Here is an 18,283-nt window from a genome sequence, read left to right as displayed (position 1 = left end):
TATCCTCATCTTATCTTAGTTGTTTCACAACAACGTTTCGATCAACTATTCCTCTGGCCTTCGTCAGTAATTGCAGTGGATGTAGTCAGGAGATTCAGAGTTCCTATCCCATCGCGGTTACCATTTGACGAAGGCCAGAGGAATAGTTGGCCGAAACGTTGTGAAACAACTAAGAGAAGAGGAGGATAATAGTCCGCAATAAATAAAATTAATAAATAATAATCATCTGAATGAATTCTAATTAAATAATATATAGAATTTTAGTTGTAAACAACTTCTATTAAATTCTTTAATTAAAAATATGAGTTACTTCCTTGCTGGTTTTTGAAATGATTATTAAAAAATGTTTCATATTAGCAAATGTGTGGGTCAGACAAAATCATTTTTAACTAAGTTGTAACAAAGTACATTATCATATTGCCAATAACATGGTACAAGAATAACAAATTAAAATTGGCTAATTAAAACAAAGTTTGATTTGTCAGCTTAGATGCTACTTAGGTATAAATTTGAAAATCCGGCAAGATAACTTTATATGCTAGATTAGGGATAAAGCATAAGTGAGGAGAATATTTGTCGTTAAAAATATCATTCAAAACATTTTCTTTCTCAATAATAAATCAAAATAACTCTAATAACTCAAAAGTAAAGAAAAAAACAAAGTTAAATTAAAAAATAAGTAAAACAAAGTAAAATGAAACCCATTTAAAGTTTATCACATGTGCCCATATTTCTGTCGAACATCCAGTTTTCTTCCTGTAGCTGTCAGTGTATATCAGTTTTGTAATAACATTCATAAAATAGTTTGGCATAAAACAAGAAAATAAATAAAAACAACGCCAAATAAAATCTTATTGTCATCCAGCAAAAAGTATAACCATTTCCAGAAATGAAAATGGAACGGATTTCTTTTAAAATGAATCTCTCTCGTTTTCATTAAATGATCAAGATGAAACAAAAAATTAATATTTATTGAATTACTCGTTTGTATAATCATATCACAACGAAGGATTCATTTAGTCCCCCCATCCCCCGAAAACAATGGTCACAGTCTGTTAAACGGATCAAAAGAGAGAGAGATTAGAACCAACCAAAAAATGCAGATAAAATTCTGCCTTTTTTTGCAAATCAGAAATTATCGTACTTAGATTCCCGTCGAATCGTAACTTCCATATTTTCACAAAACTGTGGACTTCCGAATGGAATGCAATTGAAATATTGGCAACCAGTGCACTGGTAGACTGGGAAAACATAAAAAAATATGACAAGTATGATAAGCAAGATGATACTAAGGCCAAATCCAATACCAATTGTAATCAGTTTCCGGCGAGTATCAAATTTTCCAAATGTAATATAAGGTAATAAGGCGAACGCCAGCATTACTCCGACGATAAAACCAATCACATGTGCCCAGTTGTCTATCCACGGTAGCAAACCCATGATGAAGAGTACAACAATCACACCAACATATTTGAGGATAGAGCAGGAGGGATTCTTCAACATCTGCCAACTCTGTATAACTTCTACAAGAAGACAAGCCAAAATACCAAACTGGGAACCAGAAGGGCCAGCCTGAAAAACAAAAAAAGAACAACCTCAAATATACGTTATGTAAAAATTGATTGAACTGTTTTCTGAGTTCCATGAAAGATTACACTGCTTGTCCAGAATTCCTCCTCTATTAAAAAAAACAAAAATAAAATCTGTATGATGTATTTGTGACAGAAAGAAGGAAAAATTATGTATTCCAAAAATCATATAAATTAATAAAGTAGTTTTATTTTTATGAAAGAAAATCATTTCTAAGCAAATTTAAATTTTTCCAATAGCCCTATGTTAAAATTGGCTTTCTAAAATCTTGCAAGTTTGAATTATTGAAAGTTATTTCCCCTTGTTTTCAAGATTGCATCATGATCTACTGTTCGTTTGACCACAACATTTTTCTTATTCAAAAATAAAACTACTTGCTTAATTTACATAATTTTCTTTTTGGAATATGATATTTTCTTTCTGTCACAGGTACTAAATCATACAGATTTTTTTTATTTTGTTTTTTAATAAAGGGAAAATTCTGGACAAGTACTAAGATTTCTCTTAAAATGTTTCTTTACAATCAGTCATTTAAAAGATGCTTGAAAAAAAAAAAAAAAAAAAGTATATTTAGTATTCAATCAGATTCCTAGAAGAACCTATGCATATATCGGTCAAAGTATTTAAACATTCACCCAGATTCTTCTTTGCATGTCTTTCCCGATTTCATTTTTATCGTTGTACTCTGTAAAATCTTTCAAGCTACAGTAGTTGTGTGATAGAAAGTGCTACATCATATCGTCCTCATCTTCACATCCACATGGTTAGTTGGGTTTGTTTTGCAGCTCTATCAAACCATATCAGTTTTTGATGGCAATTCCTGCACTCAAGTGGTTGACCATCCTCCACTAGATTCACAGTGTTTCTGTGCTTCGACAGAGGAACTTCAGGAAGATGTATGCCCATATCAGTAAGAGGTGGGGGGATCATTCTCTAGCATCTTGGTCCATAGTTGCACTATGGTTTCTTTCTGAAATGTTGTCAGAGTTTGGACATGGATGAAAAATATTGCCTTTTTTCACATCCATGAAGGAAATGGGGTCTACTTGGCTGGCAAATTCCCATTTAACATATGCAGGAAAAATGCCAGCAAAGAAGTACAGGTTGTTTGGGTTGGTAGGATTTCTAATGTATTGGCATGGGACGATCTCTCCTAAACAAGACACACATACTCCACAAAGGAAAAGCATAGAACCAAGGCAATACACTAGTGTGTGTGTGTGTGTGTGTGTGTGTGTGTATGTACTGTGGCTTCCCAGTTTGATCAGTTTTCATAGGGTGTTGTTCTGAGAGTCGACTTTTAATTTAATGTTTTTGATGTGTTCCTTGAATGAAAAGGTGCAGTTTAGAGTTACAGCGAGGTAGACAGGGTTTGTGTGGTTCTAAAGTTGTGCAAAGTAAAATAGGTAGAACACTGGCAAAGCAATACGCACATAAAAATTTGTTTCTATTCAATTTTGATGAAATGAATTGCAACTGAATACCAATTAAACAAATTGCGAATCCTGAAACAATTTATAGATTCGTGTTCGTGAAATACTATCACCCTCCCCCTTCTCCAAGGGTTGGGGAGTGAGTGAGAAAAAGAAGTATGACAAAAGAAAAGGGAAATAGGTTTATCGGCAGAACAATGGATAGGAAGTTGTTCAGAAATGCACACAGAAGGGAGCTGACATGGGACTGTTGGTCAAGCAGTGGCAGACAAAAGACCGGACATAAAAGGTAGATATATTTATGGTCAATTTTAGGTTTATGAGGTGACAATGAAATGAATTGATCAACAAACTGATAAATAGGGCCTTAACATAAAAACTAAGATATGGGCGTTAGCGTAGAGAGTCGATGGTGTCACACACACACCCAGAGTGCAACTGATATTTGTAAAATGTGTTAGAGTTTATGTTTTTTGTTTGTAATTAGTTTTATCTTATTTTTATACTTGTGAATTCGTGTGCGCCCCCTTGACATCTGCCAATGTGAGAGACAACAACATGACCAGAATAAAAGACAAAGGAGAAGACTATGGAAACAATGTTAGGGTCGTCAATTATTGAGTGAGCAGGAACCCAAGTGGTCTTACATATGCTGTATAAAAAAACAAAAAATCCATGAAATACCATGAGTTTATGATGCGGTGTGACTATCTCTCATCCACCGCATTCTTATTGGCAGATAAATGAACAATCATCAAATATGGATAATTCTTAATAAAAAGTCCTGAACCAATAATCTACTAAAGTGTATGCGAGATACGCTCTAGTCAGGTACATCTCTGAAATACAAACAGATCCTAGATGTAAAGTTTAAACTTAGTAGGTGTTGGCCACTATGAAAGTTGATTGCCCGACATGGCTGAGTCCAGGCTATTGATCTTGTTTGGTTGTGTAGTTTATGTCAATCACAAAAAAAAAACAAAAAAAAAAAAACGTAAGGCAAGGAAGAATATCTTCTGTAAAATATTTGCTTCAAATAAATCTTCATTGATATTTCTATGTATGAAGCTATTCAACTACCTAGATGGGGACCCACCAATGTGGATATTGCCCCTCAACCTGCACCTTAACAAAAAGAACCGTAAAGAGAAAAGTACATGAATTTATTTTTACTACTTATTCAAAGAATTGTGATGATTAAAGTGTAAACAAATTAAATTCTCCTAAAACAAAATGTTCCAATTTTATTAAGACAAAAAGAACAAGTTTATTAATGTTTCAAAGATCAAACACAACACTTAACATTAGATTGTTGATTGCCATTGCAAAGTAATTACTGTCAGGTAATTATAATTGTCTTCTTCAATTATAAAATTTATCTGATGCCAGGGGGATTACCCAGATATTGAAATATGCAGTGTTCCTTAGTACTTGGCAAATGATTTCCCTTTCATCATTTCTGTTGTTGCTGAGTCTTGAGATATGAAGAAAAATAAACACAAACTAATTTGTTTCATTCAATTAAAAAACTGAAAGGTCACCTGATCAAATTTAAAATAATATTTTAAGTAAACCGTTTGTATATTTTCGATTAAAGATTAAGAAACTTAACTAAGAGTAAAGGGATAACTACACACTCCCAAATTAAGGTCTTACAACTGGATAAACTTTAAGGTCATATTCAGGAGTGAAAGGAAAATGGAAAATCTTACCTCAACTTGATATGGTAAGAAAATAGCACTTGCTAAATTTCCTGCAATGCCGCTACCAAAATAAATGACAGCAATCCGTATACAGCCAGCAAGTTTTTCCACGTCTTTCATTACGAAACATTGGAATATCACAGTAACAATCAAATGAATCAATCTGAAATATACAAAAATGAAATGGTTGAAATAAAAATGTTTTTAAAAACATGAACACAAAGTCTATCTGAATGGGGAAGCTATTGAGGTTATCGAGAAATTTTGTTACTTTGGCACTCAACCTTCACTGACCATGTTTCATTTTCATAGATCACACTACATACACATGCCTGATAGATTCTTTGGGTTAGCCAACAGTGGTAATGTTCTGCTGGTTAGTAATGGCAATTCCCTGGACTTACTCCATTCACTTGCATTTCTTGTAATCACATTAGCCCATGTTCACTCCACCTTTTTGAGCTTCCAGTAATGGTTCAATAATGATCTTCATAAATTAAAATTTCTAGTTTCTCATTCAAACATAATCTACATGGACCGCGTAAATACTCGCATGTCCTAGCAAATCATAATATTTTTTATGCACTGATTATTGGCAAGCATCCAGCTTTTTTGAGCTTCCAGTAATGGTTCAATAATGATATTTTAAATCTAAAATTTTTTGTGATTGAATGTGATTTTATGATTATTATACATGGTTTTAAGGACGTTTGTAATAGTACCAATGAATCATATTTTGTTAAGGTATAAATGTTGTTTTTATCTATTTAAAAAATAAGTGGATGTAAATAGCTTCTGAAGCCTTCAGTCTTTTAATACATGAGGCTTTGTTTGGTAAACATTTTAAAATCAGAAATTAATTTTCTATTCAACAGTTTAAGTGTTTCCAAATTTTGAGGACACGAAGTAATTCATTCAATTTTTAAAAACTATTTATAAAAAATTAAAATGGCTGAAGGGACTGATTTTGATGGACTTAATTTTGTAATAAAATGATTAATTTGTAATAGGATTCAAATATTTTTATTTTATTTTATGCTATTGCATTTTTTGTTTCAATAAATATTTGATTAATAGTAAATGAAAAAATAATAATACATGATCATCAAAGTTACATGCAAGCAATACACACACACGTAAAAATATCTCATAATTTTATTAATATAGAGAATATCGAATAGAGAAACTTGGCCACATCTTTGAAAAGATTATTTCACAAGTTTAATTTGAAAATTTAGAAAATTAAATAATGTTACATAATTTTTTTTTAAAATGTTTAAAATCATATTTTTTTCTGAGACTTTCATTGTAAAAACAACTAATTCATAAAAGAAAACTTAGATTTTTTTTCTCTTCTTTGTTTTGTTAGTGGTATTAACCCATTTCAAGTTTGGTTGAGACAGTTTCGTAATTAAATTAATTTCTCCTTTGATTATTTAGATCACAGAATGAAATATTGAAAAGAATAGTTAAATTCAATCATTTATTAGTGAAGCTTTGTTAGCATTTATTCAGTTTTAATCCAAGATGAAAAACTGCTCATAAAAAGAAAAGAAACAAAATCTCACAAAAATTTATCATGTACCTATGGGTTAGGTTTTAAAAAGATAGTATACCAAAAATTACACAAATTTATCGAGTATTTTTTTTTAACAAGAAAAAACACATTTTAATGATGAGATGTCTCGTCTGCCATTTTCTGCTTAAATTAGGAACAACACTCAAGGGGCATAATTCAACACAGTCATCAGTATAACACCGTGTGGAAATCGTTTACCAATCAAATTTGATTTGATTTTTTATAAAAACAAAAATACTGGATGAATTTGTATAAAGTTTTAAAATTTTTTAACCCAACAGGTAAGTACATAAAGTTTTTTGTGCAATTATAATTATTTAATATTGAGGTAAAGTTGGATAAGTGCCGTATTTTCATTTGTATCCATTTAGAGGTAAGTAATAATAATAGTAATAATATGCACAGGTTACAGATGATATTTGTTAGAAATTTTCACAAATTTTATACATTTTCTTTTTGCTTTTGATGTCAGTCTTGTCTTTGCAAAAATACTGATTATATTTTCCTTTTTAATTTTGTTTTGTATACAATTAATTATGGGCAATTTTGAACAACCATATTTGTGGAACAAACACTGGATTCTCTTTGGAATCCATGCCAGGAGATTTCTTGGCATAGAAGGATAATAAAAAAGGTTAGAAAGGAATTGAAAGACTCAGGATTCAATCAGAGAGAAAAATGCATAACCGACAATGTGACATCAGAATGGTGTTGTCATCGTCAGCAATGAAAGTGATATCATATCACCGCCATTTCTTCCTTGGACGCCTCATGTACGATACACATTACTGTTGGGTATATAAAACTGTTATAGATCTATATTTTCATTGTAATCAGGTTGTTGACAAACCTTTGCCAACTGATCCTTCCACTGGTGCCATTATGGTTGTTACTGTGATCGCCTGATTATTGATAAAAAAAAAAAACATGTTGACTCTTGTTGCTTAGTTTAAAGGTTTTTATTTCAAAGAGAATAGAAAACTTTATATGCATGTGTGTGTGAGAGAGACAGAGAAAAGAGATAAATTGCCTGCCTCATTAGTTTAACTAAATTGTATACCCTCCCTCCAAACAAGAGTGGTGATATTTTGTGTTCAGACAGAAGTGATGTGTTTTTTTTTTGACTCCAGCTTTTAGTCTTTTAGAGTAGTGCTCCAAACTCAATTCTCAGGCTGAATACCAATGGCTGTATGTGAACTTTTAGATTGACTAGATAGCTGCAGGTAGATCGCACGTATGGCAACAAGATTCATCGTTCTACTATATCAGCTGGAAGACCAAAGCCTTGCTGTCAGAGAACTTTGTTGATTGCACTTCACCTGATATCTGGACTTTCAGCTCACCTGACTATAACCCTTTCGACTTTTTTGTGAGGACCACGATAGAACAAAACATCAAGAGACCCAGCAACAACAAGAAGGATAATTCAAAAGCCAGAATCACCAGAGCCTTTGAAAGCCTAAATCAGAAAACAGTAATGAAGGCTTGTGACCAGTTGTAAAGTCACTTTGAGGCTGTCATCAAAATCAGTTGTGTTCATCCAGTGAAATCAACAGAATAAGTCATGAAAACAAACTGATCAAAATTTGATAAATGTAAAACAAAAATTAAACTACTTATTTTACCCTAAGCCCATAACCTTACAAACACATATTGTGTGAACTCTGTAGATGAATGGTTCAACAAGTTTAAAAAGAAATAATTTACCCGCCATGAAGAAAGATTGCTGTGAAGAGCCTGTAAAATTGATCAGGTGTTTCTTTGTAATAAAATGGAATCATACCACAAATCTGACTCAAGCAATCAACCTGAAATAAAAGAAAAATGTATTAAATTTTATGTAAAAGATTTGATTTGTTTGATCATAGACCTTCTATTTTTGGATTATTTAATGACAAATACACAATACTTATTGGAAATGTTTCATTGTGTATAGAAGAGCCACCGACGAAGGACAAGCCGTCTTTCTGTAACATACTATTCTGTACAAGTGTAAATATACCACTGTGTTGTCTTATTATCAGGAAGTTTGTACATTTCTCAAACGGTACTAATACATAAGTAAATATTATAAAGCCAGTATGATTTGAATATGGCTTACCAATTCCATAGTCTGTTAGTATCCATTACACAATTCCCTCCCCTCTCCCTCCATCCTCATTATATTCGACAAATATCTATTATAAGGGTTTTACTAAAAATGTATGACCAAAATTATTCCTGATCATTGTATGCCTGACTGCTCCTGCTGTTTGTCATATAGAAACAACATGTAAAGTTGCTTGAATCAGCAGGAGCCGAATCGGACATTGTTTTATTATTTTACAATATTTTACGCTGACGTGTCAGTCAATCGCCCATGTTGAAGTTGCTTTAATCAGCAGCAGCATTAATTACTCGTACATTGATCATACATAATTTTTAGTCGTACATATTTAGTAAAACCATGTATTATAATAAAATATCGATTTGTGAGAGTCTTACTAACCACCTAGCATTTTATTCAGTTTTTCTGTAAATATTGGTTGTTTTTTTAATAGAAATTGCCTCCTTGAACTGATGAAATTGAAATTATATACATGGTTTTTGGAAATAAAAAACGTCATAACTCAGGGATAACGTTAAGTAGAATTGTCCATAGTGCAGATGTAGTATTATGGTGACTGAAACTAGTTTAAGAGAATAGACCCAACGGATTATTCACATCTCACCACACCCAATTTGGTCTTGTGCCATATCTGTTGTGTAATTTTATCGGCATCTTTGGTAAGATCTATCAAGCTAGAAGTGTTCAACCAATATTGCCCCCACCAAATTCTGTAGGACCGTTGGAACCATTTTGTCTCCAATATCCAAGGTGGGATGTGATGTAGGGCCATCCCCCTCAACTAATTTCTTTTAAAGAAGAAACTTTGCTGGTTCAGCCATTCTGTGCATCACTACCCAGGACAGTTCATTCATGAAGCAATAACTCTAGAACTACTCCAAGGTTGGCGAAGATGCCCAGATCAGCTGAAGCTGATATCCAACCCAGCATCGGTTCACAAATCTACAATGGTTCTGGGATTGGCTGGTCATCACTATCTTGGCTGCTAACTGTTGGCCATGGTTTTTCTTCATCTGGATACTGTATGTTTTATAGAAGCCAGTTCAACTCATCTTGGGTGAATCTCACAGTAAGTAAATAATGATGAAAAAGTGCTAAATGAGGATCTTTGCTAATCCTGAAAAAAGTTGCAAAGACCAAATACTCACTACCAAAGCCCAAGAGAATTGCTTAACAAAAGCCGAGGACATCTTTCATAAGGTCAAACACTGCCAGAAGCTGTTGCACAACAGGCAGATAACAAGTGTGAGACTCCAGCCCAAAGTCCCATGCATTATATATGCATTATGAATACCAAGTTCCTTAAAACTGATTGTCTTTGGGTGCTTCCAACAAAGTTAACACCATCCACTTAACATCTCCCAGAAGAGACTTCATTCAGATGGCTATGTTGTGTCCATTGTTATCAAGTGTTGGGTGAAAAGGCTGGCTACAGAAAGGCCATACATGTGGCAACAAAACTCAGTTCCATCTCACACTTCTGGGAACAAGCCAGAAGTGCTTGTCAAAAAACATCCATGGCTTCACCAGTCTCAACAATGTGCATACATTAAGGATGGCTTTCCGTGTGGCAGGGAGAAGACCCTAAATGACCTTATATGTGCTTCTGGGTTGCACTTGCTTACACCACCACATTTATATTTTGCTGCCACATCTGGGCAGGAGCTGCTAAAAACAGCCTATCCTGCCTTGAAAAAGTACAAAATAGACTTTGTGGTTTAGTGGGGGATGCCCTTTTCTCTTCCCTGCCGCTTCTCTCCCACAGAAGAGATGTTGCGAGCCTGTCTTTGTTTTATCGTCACTTCCATAGCAAGTGCTCGTTTGAGCTCCAATCCCTGGACCCTCTTGCCAATCTTTCATGATAAACACCCATCTAGCTGAAACCACTGTCAAAAATTTTCCCCACTCTTTAACTGTGCCAAAACCAAAACGTAGATTCCATGAACAAAGCTTTTTTCTTAGAAGTGCATGCCTGTGGAACTCTGTTCTGTTTACCTGTTTCCCACCTGACTACAACCTGGATGTCTTCAAGTCCAACATAAACAAATTCCTGACAAACCACCTCCTTATCAAATCTCCAATACTAACGATTACTACGATACTATCCCATTGATTACTGTACACACAATAACCCTTATCCCCGAGTGGCTTCCGGGCCTTGATAAGTGGTGACTTCCATGTAAAAAAAAAAAAAAAAAAAAAAAAAAAAAAAATTTGGTGTCCAGGTATCTCTCGAAGGACAGCATAAAGGTTGTGCACTCTAAGTGCAGGTCTAGTCTGGAAGCTTTAATAGAGGCTTCTTCAAGTGAACTGTATTCATCAAAAGTTACTCTGAGAAGCCCAATAAATATGAGAATACATCAATTATTAGTTAGAACGTTTTTCTTTCCTTTTGAAAAAATGTTAAATTTATCTCGAATACTATGTAAAAACTAAAAATTATATTCATCTTAATTTTAAAAAAGGTAAATTATTTCAACCATTTATTGTTGAAAGAAAAGAGAAATACAACCATAAAATTACTTTATTTTCTCATTTAAGTATAAATTTTTATGGTTGATAAGTTTGTGTTCAATCTAAAAATCAATCTTGTAGATGCTCAGAGTTCAAGCATGAGTGATGAACTGCTCCATTGGAGTTTTCAGCTTTTAAATCATCGGATTCACTCCACCAAGAACCCAAGTATTTCTCAAACCCACCCCTACACTGTAGAGATCCTTAGATGCCGTAACGCCTTCTACTCAAATAGCTTTTTCTTTCAGACTGCTGCACTTTGGAATTCCCTCCCGGGTCCCTGCTTCCCCTGACTGTACTAACATGCAGAAATTTAAGTGCAATGTAAACAGACATCTCGCTGCCTAACTCCATAAATAGTATCCCTACAAATCTGGTCCCAAATACCAAATAGTAGCTCCTCACGACTAAGTGGCCCTGTGCCTTGTTTGAGGTGAAATGTCAAAAAAAAAAAAAAAAAGTAAATACGTGGGTGCTTGTCCAGAATCCCACCCCGTTCCCCCATGAAAAAAATATCTGTATGATGTACACACCTGTGAACGAAAGAAAATATCGTACACCAAAAAATCATGTAAATTGATCAAGTAGTTTTATTTTTATAAAGAAAAACATTTTTAAATGAATTTGAGTTTTCCAATGCCACTATGTTAAAAGTGACTTTATAAAATCTCACTTTAGAGTTATTTCCCTTGTTTCTTCAGCCTGTTTTCAAGATGGACTTTGTGAGATTGTCGCTTGTAGTTTAGCCATAAAATTTGATTTTTTTTTTTTTTAAATAAAACTACTTGATCAATTTATGTGACTTTTAGTGTACAATATTTTCTTCCCACCACGGGTATATACATATTTTTGTTTTTTTTATAGAGAGGAGGGGGGGGGGTCTGGACAGGTATCAATGCTGAATGCACCACAGCGCCTCATAAGTTTGATGAGTGGGCTGCACCTCTGGCATTAGCTTGCTGTTTTGTCCAGGTGAGATATAGTCTAGTTCAAATCTAAGAACTGTACCCTCCCAAGTTTTACCTTCTCCATTTAAAGTGCTTATTTATTGCCCGTTTGCTATTGGGGAATGCTGATGGGATTACTAAGACACGATTACTAAGGTGTGCTAAACTTTTCTTTCCTGAACTTCTGTTCTTGTGCCATGTTTTTCTGTGATGGGAATGAAATAGATAACTACTCTGGCGTCTGGGTTGTATTTGTTGCAATCCTGGTTTTCGGGACCATAATATCACCCTAGGGTTGCATCGCTCGTCACTGGGAGCAGAGTTGGGCTGCACCTTAAAGATAACCTTACCTCCGACGACTCGGGGTTACAATTTTAAAAATTAAAATAAAAAACTTTTCAAATAACTTCAATAACTTTGCATCCGGACCTTTCAAGCCTTCAAAGGTCTTTAATCTTCTTTCAAAAGCTTCTGAGAGCCTTTAAACTGTCAAACTCTTTAAGAATAAAAAGTCTTTAAACTGGCGAAAACTTCATAATGCCGTCTCGCAATTTGATCGTTTAGTAGTTATCTTTGGTCTAGTGTTCGTTTTGACTTTATAATCTTTTAAAGTTCTTTCATAACTTATTAAAACTTCTTTTGTTCGTCTATTGGCTATCTATTGTCTTTATCTGCGTTTTCTTTTCGTCTTTGCTTTTTCTCGACTTTGTCTAGTGATAACTCGACTTCATCTGCACTTTGTCTAGTTTTTATCTTTGTCTTCATCTTTTCTTCCTCGAATAGTTGGGACCCTAATATCGATACCAGATGCTCGCTGGTGGTGGAACTCGTTTTTCTACTCGAATACACAACAATACGTGCATAATGCTAAGTCCATATGGCAGTTCTGCTCTCTTGATGACTGGTTGGTAACCCTACCACAAGAGTCCTTTGACTGGCCACTTATTGTTGGACATTGGGGATGAGGTCCACTTTCACAGGCAGGTACGTCACTCTCCTCAGCTGCAGCTTGAACATTGATCTGGGGAAGAATTTATTTCACAACCACAGGCAAACAACAAAAAAAAAATCACAAAAGCAGTCTTATTCAAACTTGTTACAGGTATAGTCTCATAAGAATATGATCTCGGGGCCTTTCTAAACTTGCGGAATCAGACTGACTTATGGCTGCAGGATTATAATGGTTGAAATTAAGTTTTTCATCCAGGCTGCCGAATGCAAAAACACATCTGGCAGCCAGAGTCTCACATCTTCAAATCTTTAACGAACTCTCCAAAACTGTCCAAAAAGCCACTTTTTTTTATCTTCATAACTTCTAATTTATGCCCCCCTTCCCTCTCTCTCTCAATCTGTACCTTTTACTATCACTCAAGTGGGAGGGTTACAGTGTCTTCACCTTTTTCCATCACCCGTGAAAGGGTTTTCCCAAAGGCCCTCTTTCCAAATGGATTTCACGGACAATTCAATAATTAATGGCCACTTGAAACATTTATTTACTTGACACCCACCCCAACCCCCAAGAAATAAAACTGAAGTGCCATGTGAAATCTCCTTAACGCATGCCAAAAGAACCACCCAGAGACCAACCGCTTCCTGACCCAACAAACAAAACAACCCGACGTTGTCCGGGTCCACAATTCGTGTCACACTTGAATATGACATCATGTTATGCATCTGAATGACCTGAGAGAAAAGACAAACTATATACGACATCAGTAAAAATAATACTGAAAGAATTGAAGTATTACTTGCGAACAAAGGTTAGCTTCTTCATGATAATATCCACGAATAAAGTCACAATGTTGCCGAGTTGTCACAAAACATTCACCCTGGATACCATGGCAACAAGGACGCGCTACAATGTCACAAGTCATGTGTCGATCTATCATGCTGGCCTTTGACTGCTTGAGTTTATTTGGTTCTTCACAAATCTGAAATGTTTCAAGCAAAACAGTTTATTTTTTCAGAATTTATGAGACGAGGATTGATAATTTACTGTTCTCATCTTGAAGGTTATTCTTACAATGTTTCGGTTGATATAACTTTTGAGGTGTTTCTTGTCAGTGTAGCCTCCATTCTTCTGAGGATTAAAGAAATGGTTCAATTTGAAATTCTGATTTCCAAGTTCAACAAGATGCACCTGGAAGTTGGTTGAAACACTGTGAAAACAACCAAGATGAAAACAGTATTCTTAACAATCCAAATAAGACGAAAACATTTATTATAACAAATTAATGGTATATTATTTTATTATTGGAATACTTTGAGATAAGTAATTTATATATTTATTTGCGAACTGTTATTCTCATCTTCATAGTTGTTGGGGGCCCATGGAGCTGTGGATAGAGGCGTTGAATCTCTACAGTTCCAGGTGAGCATTGTCTTAAAATAGCGGTTTCAATTCTACCCAAAGCCGGCCAGAGAATTAGTTGGCCAAAAAAGTGGTGAGACAACAACTATGGAAGGCAGTAATTACTGAGGATACAGTTAAGAGACTCAGTATCCCTATCCCATCACGGTTAACCACCTGATGGAGGAATAGTTGGTCAAAACATTGTGAAACAACAACTATAAAGATGAGGATAACAGTCCGTAAATAAATAAACAAATTAGTTGAAATTTAAATTTTTCTCAGAGAAAACAAGATAAAAAAATATATTAGAATATGAAACATTTTTTTCTTCATTTTGGTGTACTGAAGCAGTACTAAATTTCTGGCTTTGGAAAATACCATATTTTCTGTATTTTCACCAATTTCTTATTTATTAATTCAATTTACTAATTCTTTTTTGTTTGGTACTTATACAGGATATGAACTATGCTATTTTTTTTTATAGGATTTGCAAGTTAAATTCAATTTTTATGGTATATTGTGTTCATTAAATTGTTAGGTTAAAGTACAGAATAGTTAACAATGCTTAGTTTATAAAGAACCTGATGAAATATTGCCTAGTAATTTCAAACAGGTGTACATCACACCGGCAAAAAAAATCACATAATCTAAATTTTCTGAGGTCAAAAATACACCAGAACCCATTTGTTCATAATTTCTTCATGCTTTAGAAGCATTAAAAACAAACAAAAGATATCATTATGCAGTTTTGTTGCATATTAAGAAAGGACTAATAGTTCTCATTTACCCCAGGATTAAATGAGTCAAACTTGAGATTAGCTCAACTTAATTTTGACACTTTTGTATTTTAATGTTAGAATACATCCAGATATGGTATTTATCTTCAAGTCATGCAGATTTGTTTTGTTGTATATTAAGCAAGAAAAAAAAACTTTTTTTTTTTATCAGATACTCCAAGATTGTCATAATTAGGTGACACTTTTGTATTTTAAGGAATATTAGAATGCATCCAGATATGCTATTTGTCTAAAATCAAAATACTTACAAGCCATTCAGTAATATCGTTACTCCATTCAAAAGGTGCTTGTGAAGCTGGTTTCTTACAATATCTTGCAAAGAAAATAAACAAGAAGAATTGTCAACATTTGAACACTTCAATATGAAAACAATCGATTCTTGTCCAGAATTCAATCTATATTAAAAGAATAAAAATAAAGAAAAATTTGTATTGATAAATTTATGTGACTTTTGGAATATGATGTTTTCATTTCATCACAGGTATATCACACAGATTTTTCCTTATTTCTGTTTCATATTGGGGGGGGGGAATTTTGGACAAAAGACCAAACAATTTTTTTTTTTTTTTCAAGACAGACTTTAGCTATATATACATAGCAACATAAGGGAAACCATGATTGTAAACATCTTTTTTTAACCAAACATTTGTGATACTATAAAGTGGCCCTGTGGTGGATTTAAGCCACTAAGTGCTGAGAGGGGTGGGGAATAGACAAAGGAAGAGGAAATAGCTTAGAATAAAGAAAGAAATCGGAAATATCCAACAATCAACAATAGATAGGAAATAGCAAACGATAACAATAGAAACCTACTGATAAAACAGGGAAGGGCAGCTTCCGGTAGCCAGGGTGGGGTGGGCGACCAGAGAGACCAAGACAAAGGAGACAGTTAGTTGACAACGAGATGGCCGTTGTGGCGGATAGAAGTTGAACAGATATAGAGTTGAGATCTAGATGCGCTAGACGACGGATGGGAGTTGATAATGATTACAGTTGAATAGTTATATTTCTATTTTGTGAACCGCGTGTGTTCTCATCGACAGTCGCCAACGGGAAAATGACGATCCGGCCATGTACGAAAAATCCACGGTACACGACGTTAGGAGTCGGCGATCTGACGAGGGAGACACACTGTTAGACCTTAGATCGACCTTCAGGTGATTTCATTACGAAAAGGGACACACAGAAAAAAAATTGAAATGGCTGAATCCATTTTGAAAAAAAATCAACTAAACAAACAACAAAAAAATCACGAACACACAAAAAAAAGTGAAAAAACATGAGAGCGCTCTCATTACAAACTTCGGAGAGAGAGAGAGAGAGAGAGAGAGAGAGAGAGACGCAGAAAAAATTGAAACGGCCGTGAAAAAAAAAAAACAACCCTGCGACACAAAAAGTGAAGAAAACCAAAAACACGCAAAGCAACCGAAGAGGAAGAAGAAACAATTAAAAAAAAAAAAGAAGGAAAATCGAGCAACAGGGAAAATTCGAGATGACAAAATAGATACGCGGTGAGTGGCTTTCTCTTGTTTTTTTGCTCTGCACAAAAAGAAATCGGCAATTTAAGGCCAATTTATTTTTCATTTTAATGAAATATTTTTCTACCTTTTTTTTGTTTAGTTTTGTTAGCATATGTAGACATTTTCTTGGCTCATATAAAAATGTGCGAATACAGGTTTTTCCATGTGTGATACATTGGGAGAGAGAGAGTGAGAGAGGGGTTCGTAGTGGTGGTGCGTTTGAAAAAGACTGTGGAAATCAGCTGGGAGCGACCAGACGATGAAAAAAAAGGGAGTGACGGGGTGGAGGAAGTCAGCCGAGATAAAAGAAAAGAGAGAGGGGTGTCAGGAGATTGGCGACTACAATGAAAAGTGTTGGATGGAGAAGCTTAGTCGATGGGAAAGAGGGTAGTCAAAACAAAAAAAAAGATGTAGGGTGAGCGTGGGGGTCGCGCACATCTGGGTGAACAGAAATTTGATTTTTTTTTTTAATATAGTGGGATTCGTCGCAGTTTTTCTATATTTTTTTTTACATTTATACTCAAGGAGATAGGGGAAACTGTACTGTTTTTTTTTAAAGAAGGCAGAAACAATGTCGTTCTTTCTTGTATACTTTTTTTTTCTATTTTGCTGATCATTTTTTTCCTTTTCTTGTTAGGATTGATTTTTTTTTCTCTTTGTTGGAAGGTCGCTCCAGGTGGAGATAAGAGTAGGGACGGGGTGCAACATGCTAGTGGTGGAGATCTCCCATGAGGGAGGGGAGCCTCAGAGATGATAATTATTTTGGGAAAATTTGATATTAGATAGTGATTTGTGTTGAAGGAGTTTACCACATGCATCAACTCCTGACGCACAGATTGTGTTCACTCAGTGTTAAAGTGGCATCGGAAAGAATGGCGATGCGTCCTTTTGTTACTTTGTGAAAATGTAAGCCTAGGATAGGAATTGCTAAACATTTCAATTTTTGTCCATATAGAGGTCTTCTATATTCGTGGCAATGCGGCGTTCTCCCGTCTTTTCACTCACGGTTTACAAGGACTTCTAGCAGCATAACACGTTTTATGAGTGAGATGTTCGCCGATTTAAGACATCTCCTAGGAACATCATCTGTTGTGGGAACGGGGATTTGTCTTACATCGAGTGCTAGGTGATGGGAGTAGGGGCAATAGTTAAAAAAAAAAAAAATTTAATCATGGTGATTCGACTTGGCCAGGTTGTTGGCGGAAAACAGAACATGAGTTTTGTGAGGCAGGAAAAGAAGCATCCAGAAATTCGGATAGTTAGGGATATGGCACATTGGCACGTGGTGTACTATCATCCAGTGGCAGATGAAGAATCATTGAGAAATTGTATTTAGAGAGTGGATGTATTTAACATACATCGAGAACGTGGATAAATGAAAGCTTAATGTTTGGAGAATAAATTACTGGTAACGATCGAGGTTGACGTGATGAGTGATTAGGGTGAGGTCAGTCAAGAATTTTAGAATTTTAATGTTATTTTTTATCACTGTTCACGATTCACAGGGAGGGGGTAAAATTAGGAGATGCAGACCAATGATCTGTGCAGAGGGGAAGAGAGAAGGCCCTTCACTTTAAAAAAAAAATAAATAAGGAAAATAAAATAAAAAATAGACTGTCACAATGAAAATTTCTTTTTATTAAAATTATCGTTTATAAAAAAAATATAGACTGTTTAAACAAATTTTTCTGTACACATGCATACAAACTTTATATTTTAATTGTTGTTAAAAAGGATAGC

The 18,283-nt window shown here is 34.6% G+C and overlaps 1 protein-coding gene across 1 annotated transcript in view; it reads right to left on the bottom strand.

Moving 5' to 3' along the window:
• Positions 1-690: 690 nt before the first annotated feature.
• LOC145295902 (inactive rhomboid protein 1-like) overlaps positions 691-18,283 on the bottom strand; it is a 131,993-nt gene continuing 114,400 nt past the window's right edge. Inside the window, exons 11-15 of the mRNA XM_080141666.1 lie at positions 15,272-15,335; positions 13,622-13,804; positions 8,013-8,113; positions 4,736-4,889; positions 691-1,572 (exon numbers count right to left, since the gene is read on the bottom strand). Coding sequence (XP_079997792.1) covers positions 1,129-1,572; positions 4,736-4,889; positions 8,013-8,113; positions 13,622-13,804; positions 15,272-15,335 — 946 coding nt within the window. The 3' untranslated portion in view covers positions 691-1,128. The remainder of the gene's footprint in view (positions 1,573-4,735; positions 4,890-8,012; positions 8,114-13,621; positions 13,805-15,271; positions 15,336-18,283) is intronic.

The sequence above is a fragment of the Euprymna scolopes genome, chromosome 16 (genome assembly GCF_053919585.1).
Source record: "Euprymna scolopes isolate OS-2025 chromosome 16, ASM5391958v1, whole genome shotgun sequence".
Taxonomy (NCBI): domain Eukaryota; kingdom Metazoa; phylum Mollusca; class Cephalopoda; order Sepiida; family Sepiolidae; genus Euprymna; species Euprymna scolopes.
This window is presented reverse-complemented; position numbering and strand designations above follow the sequence as displayed.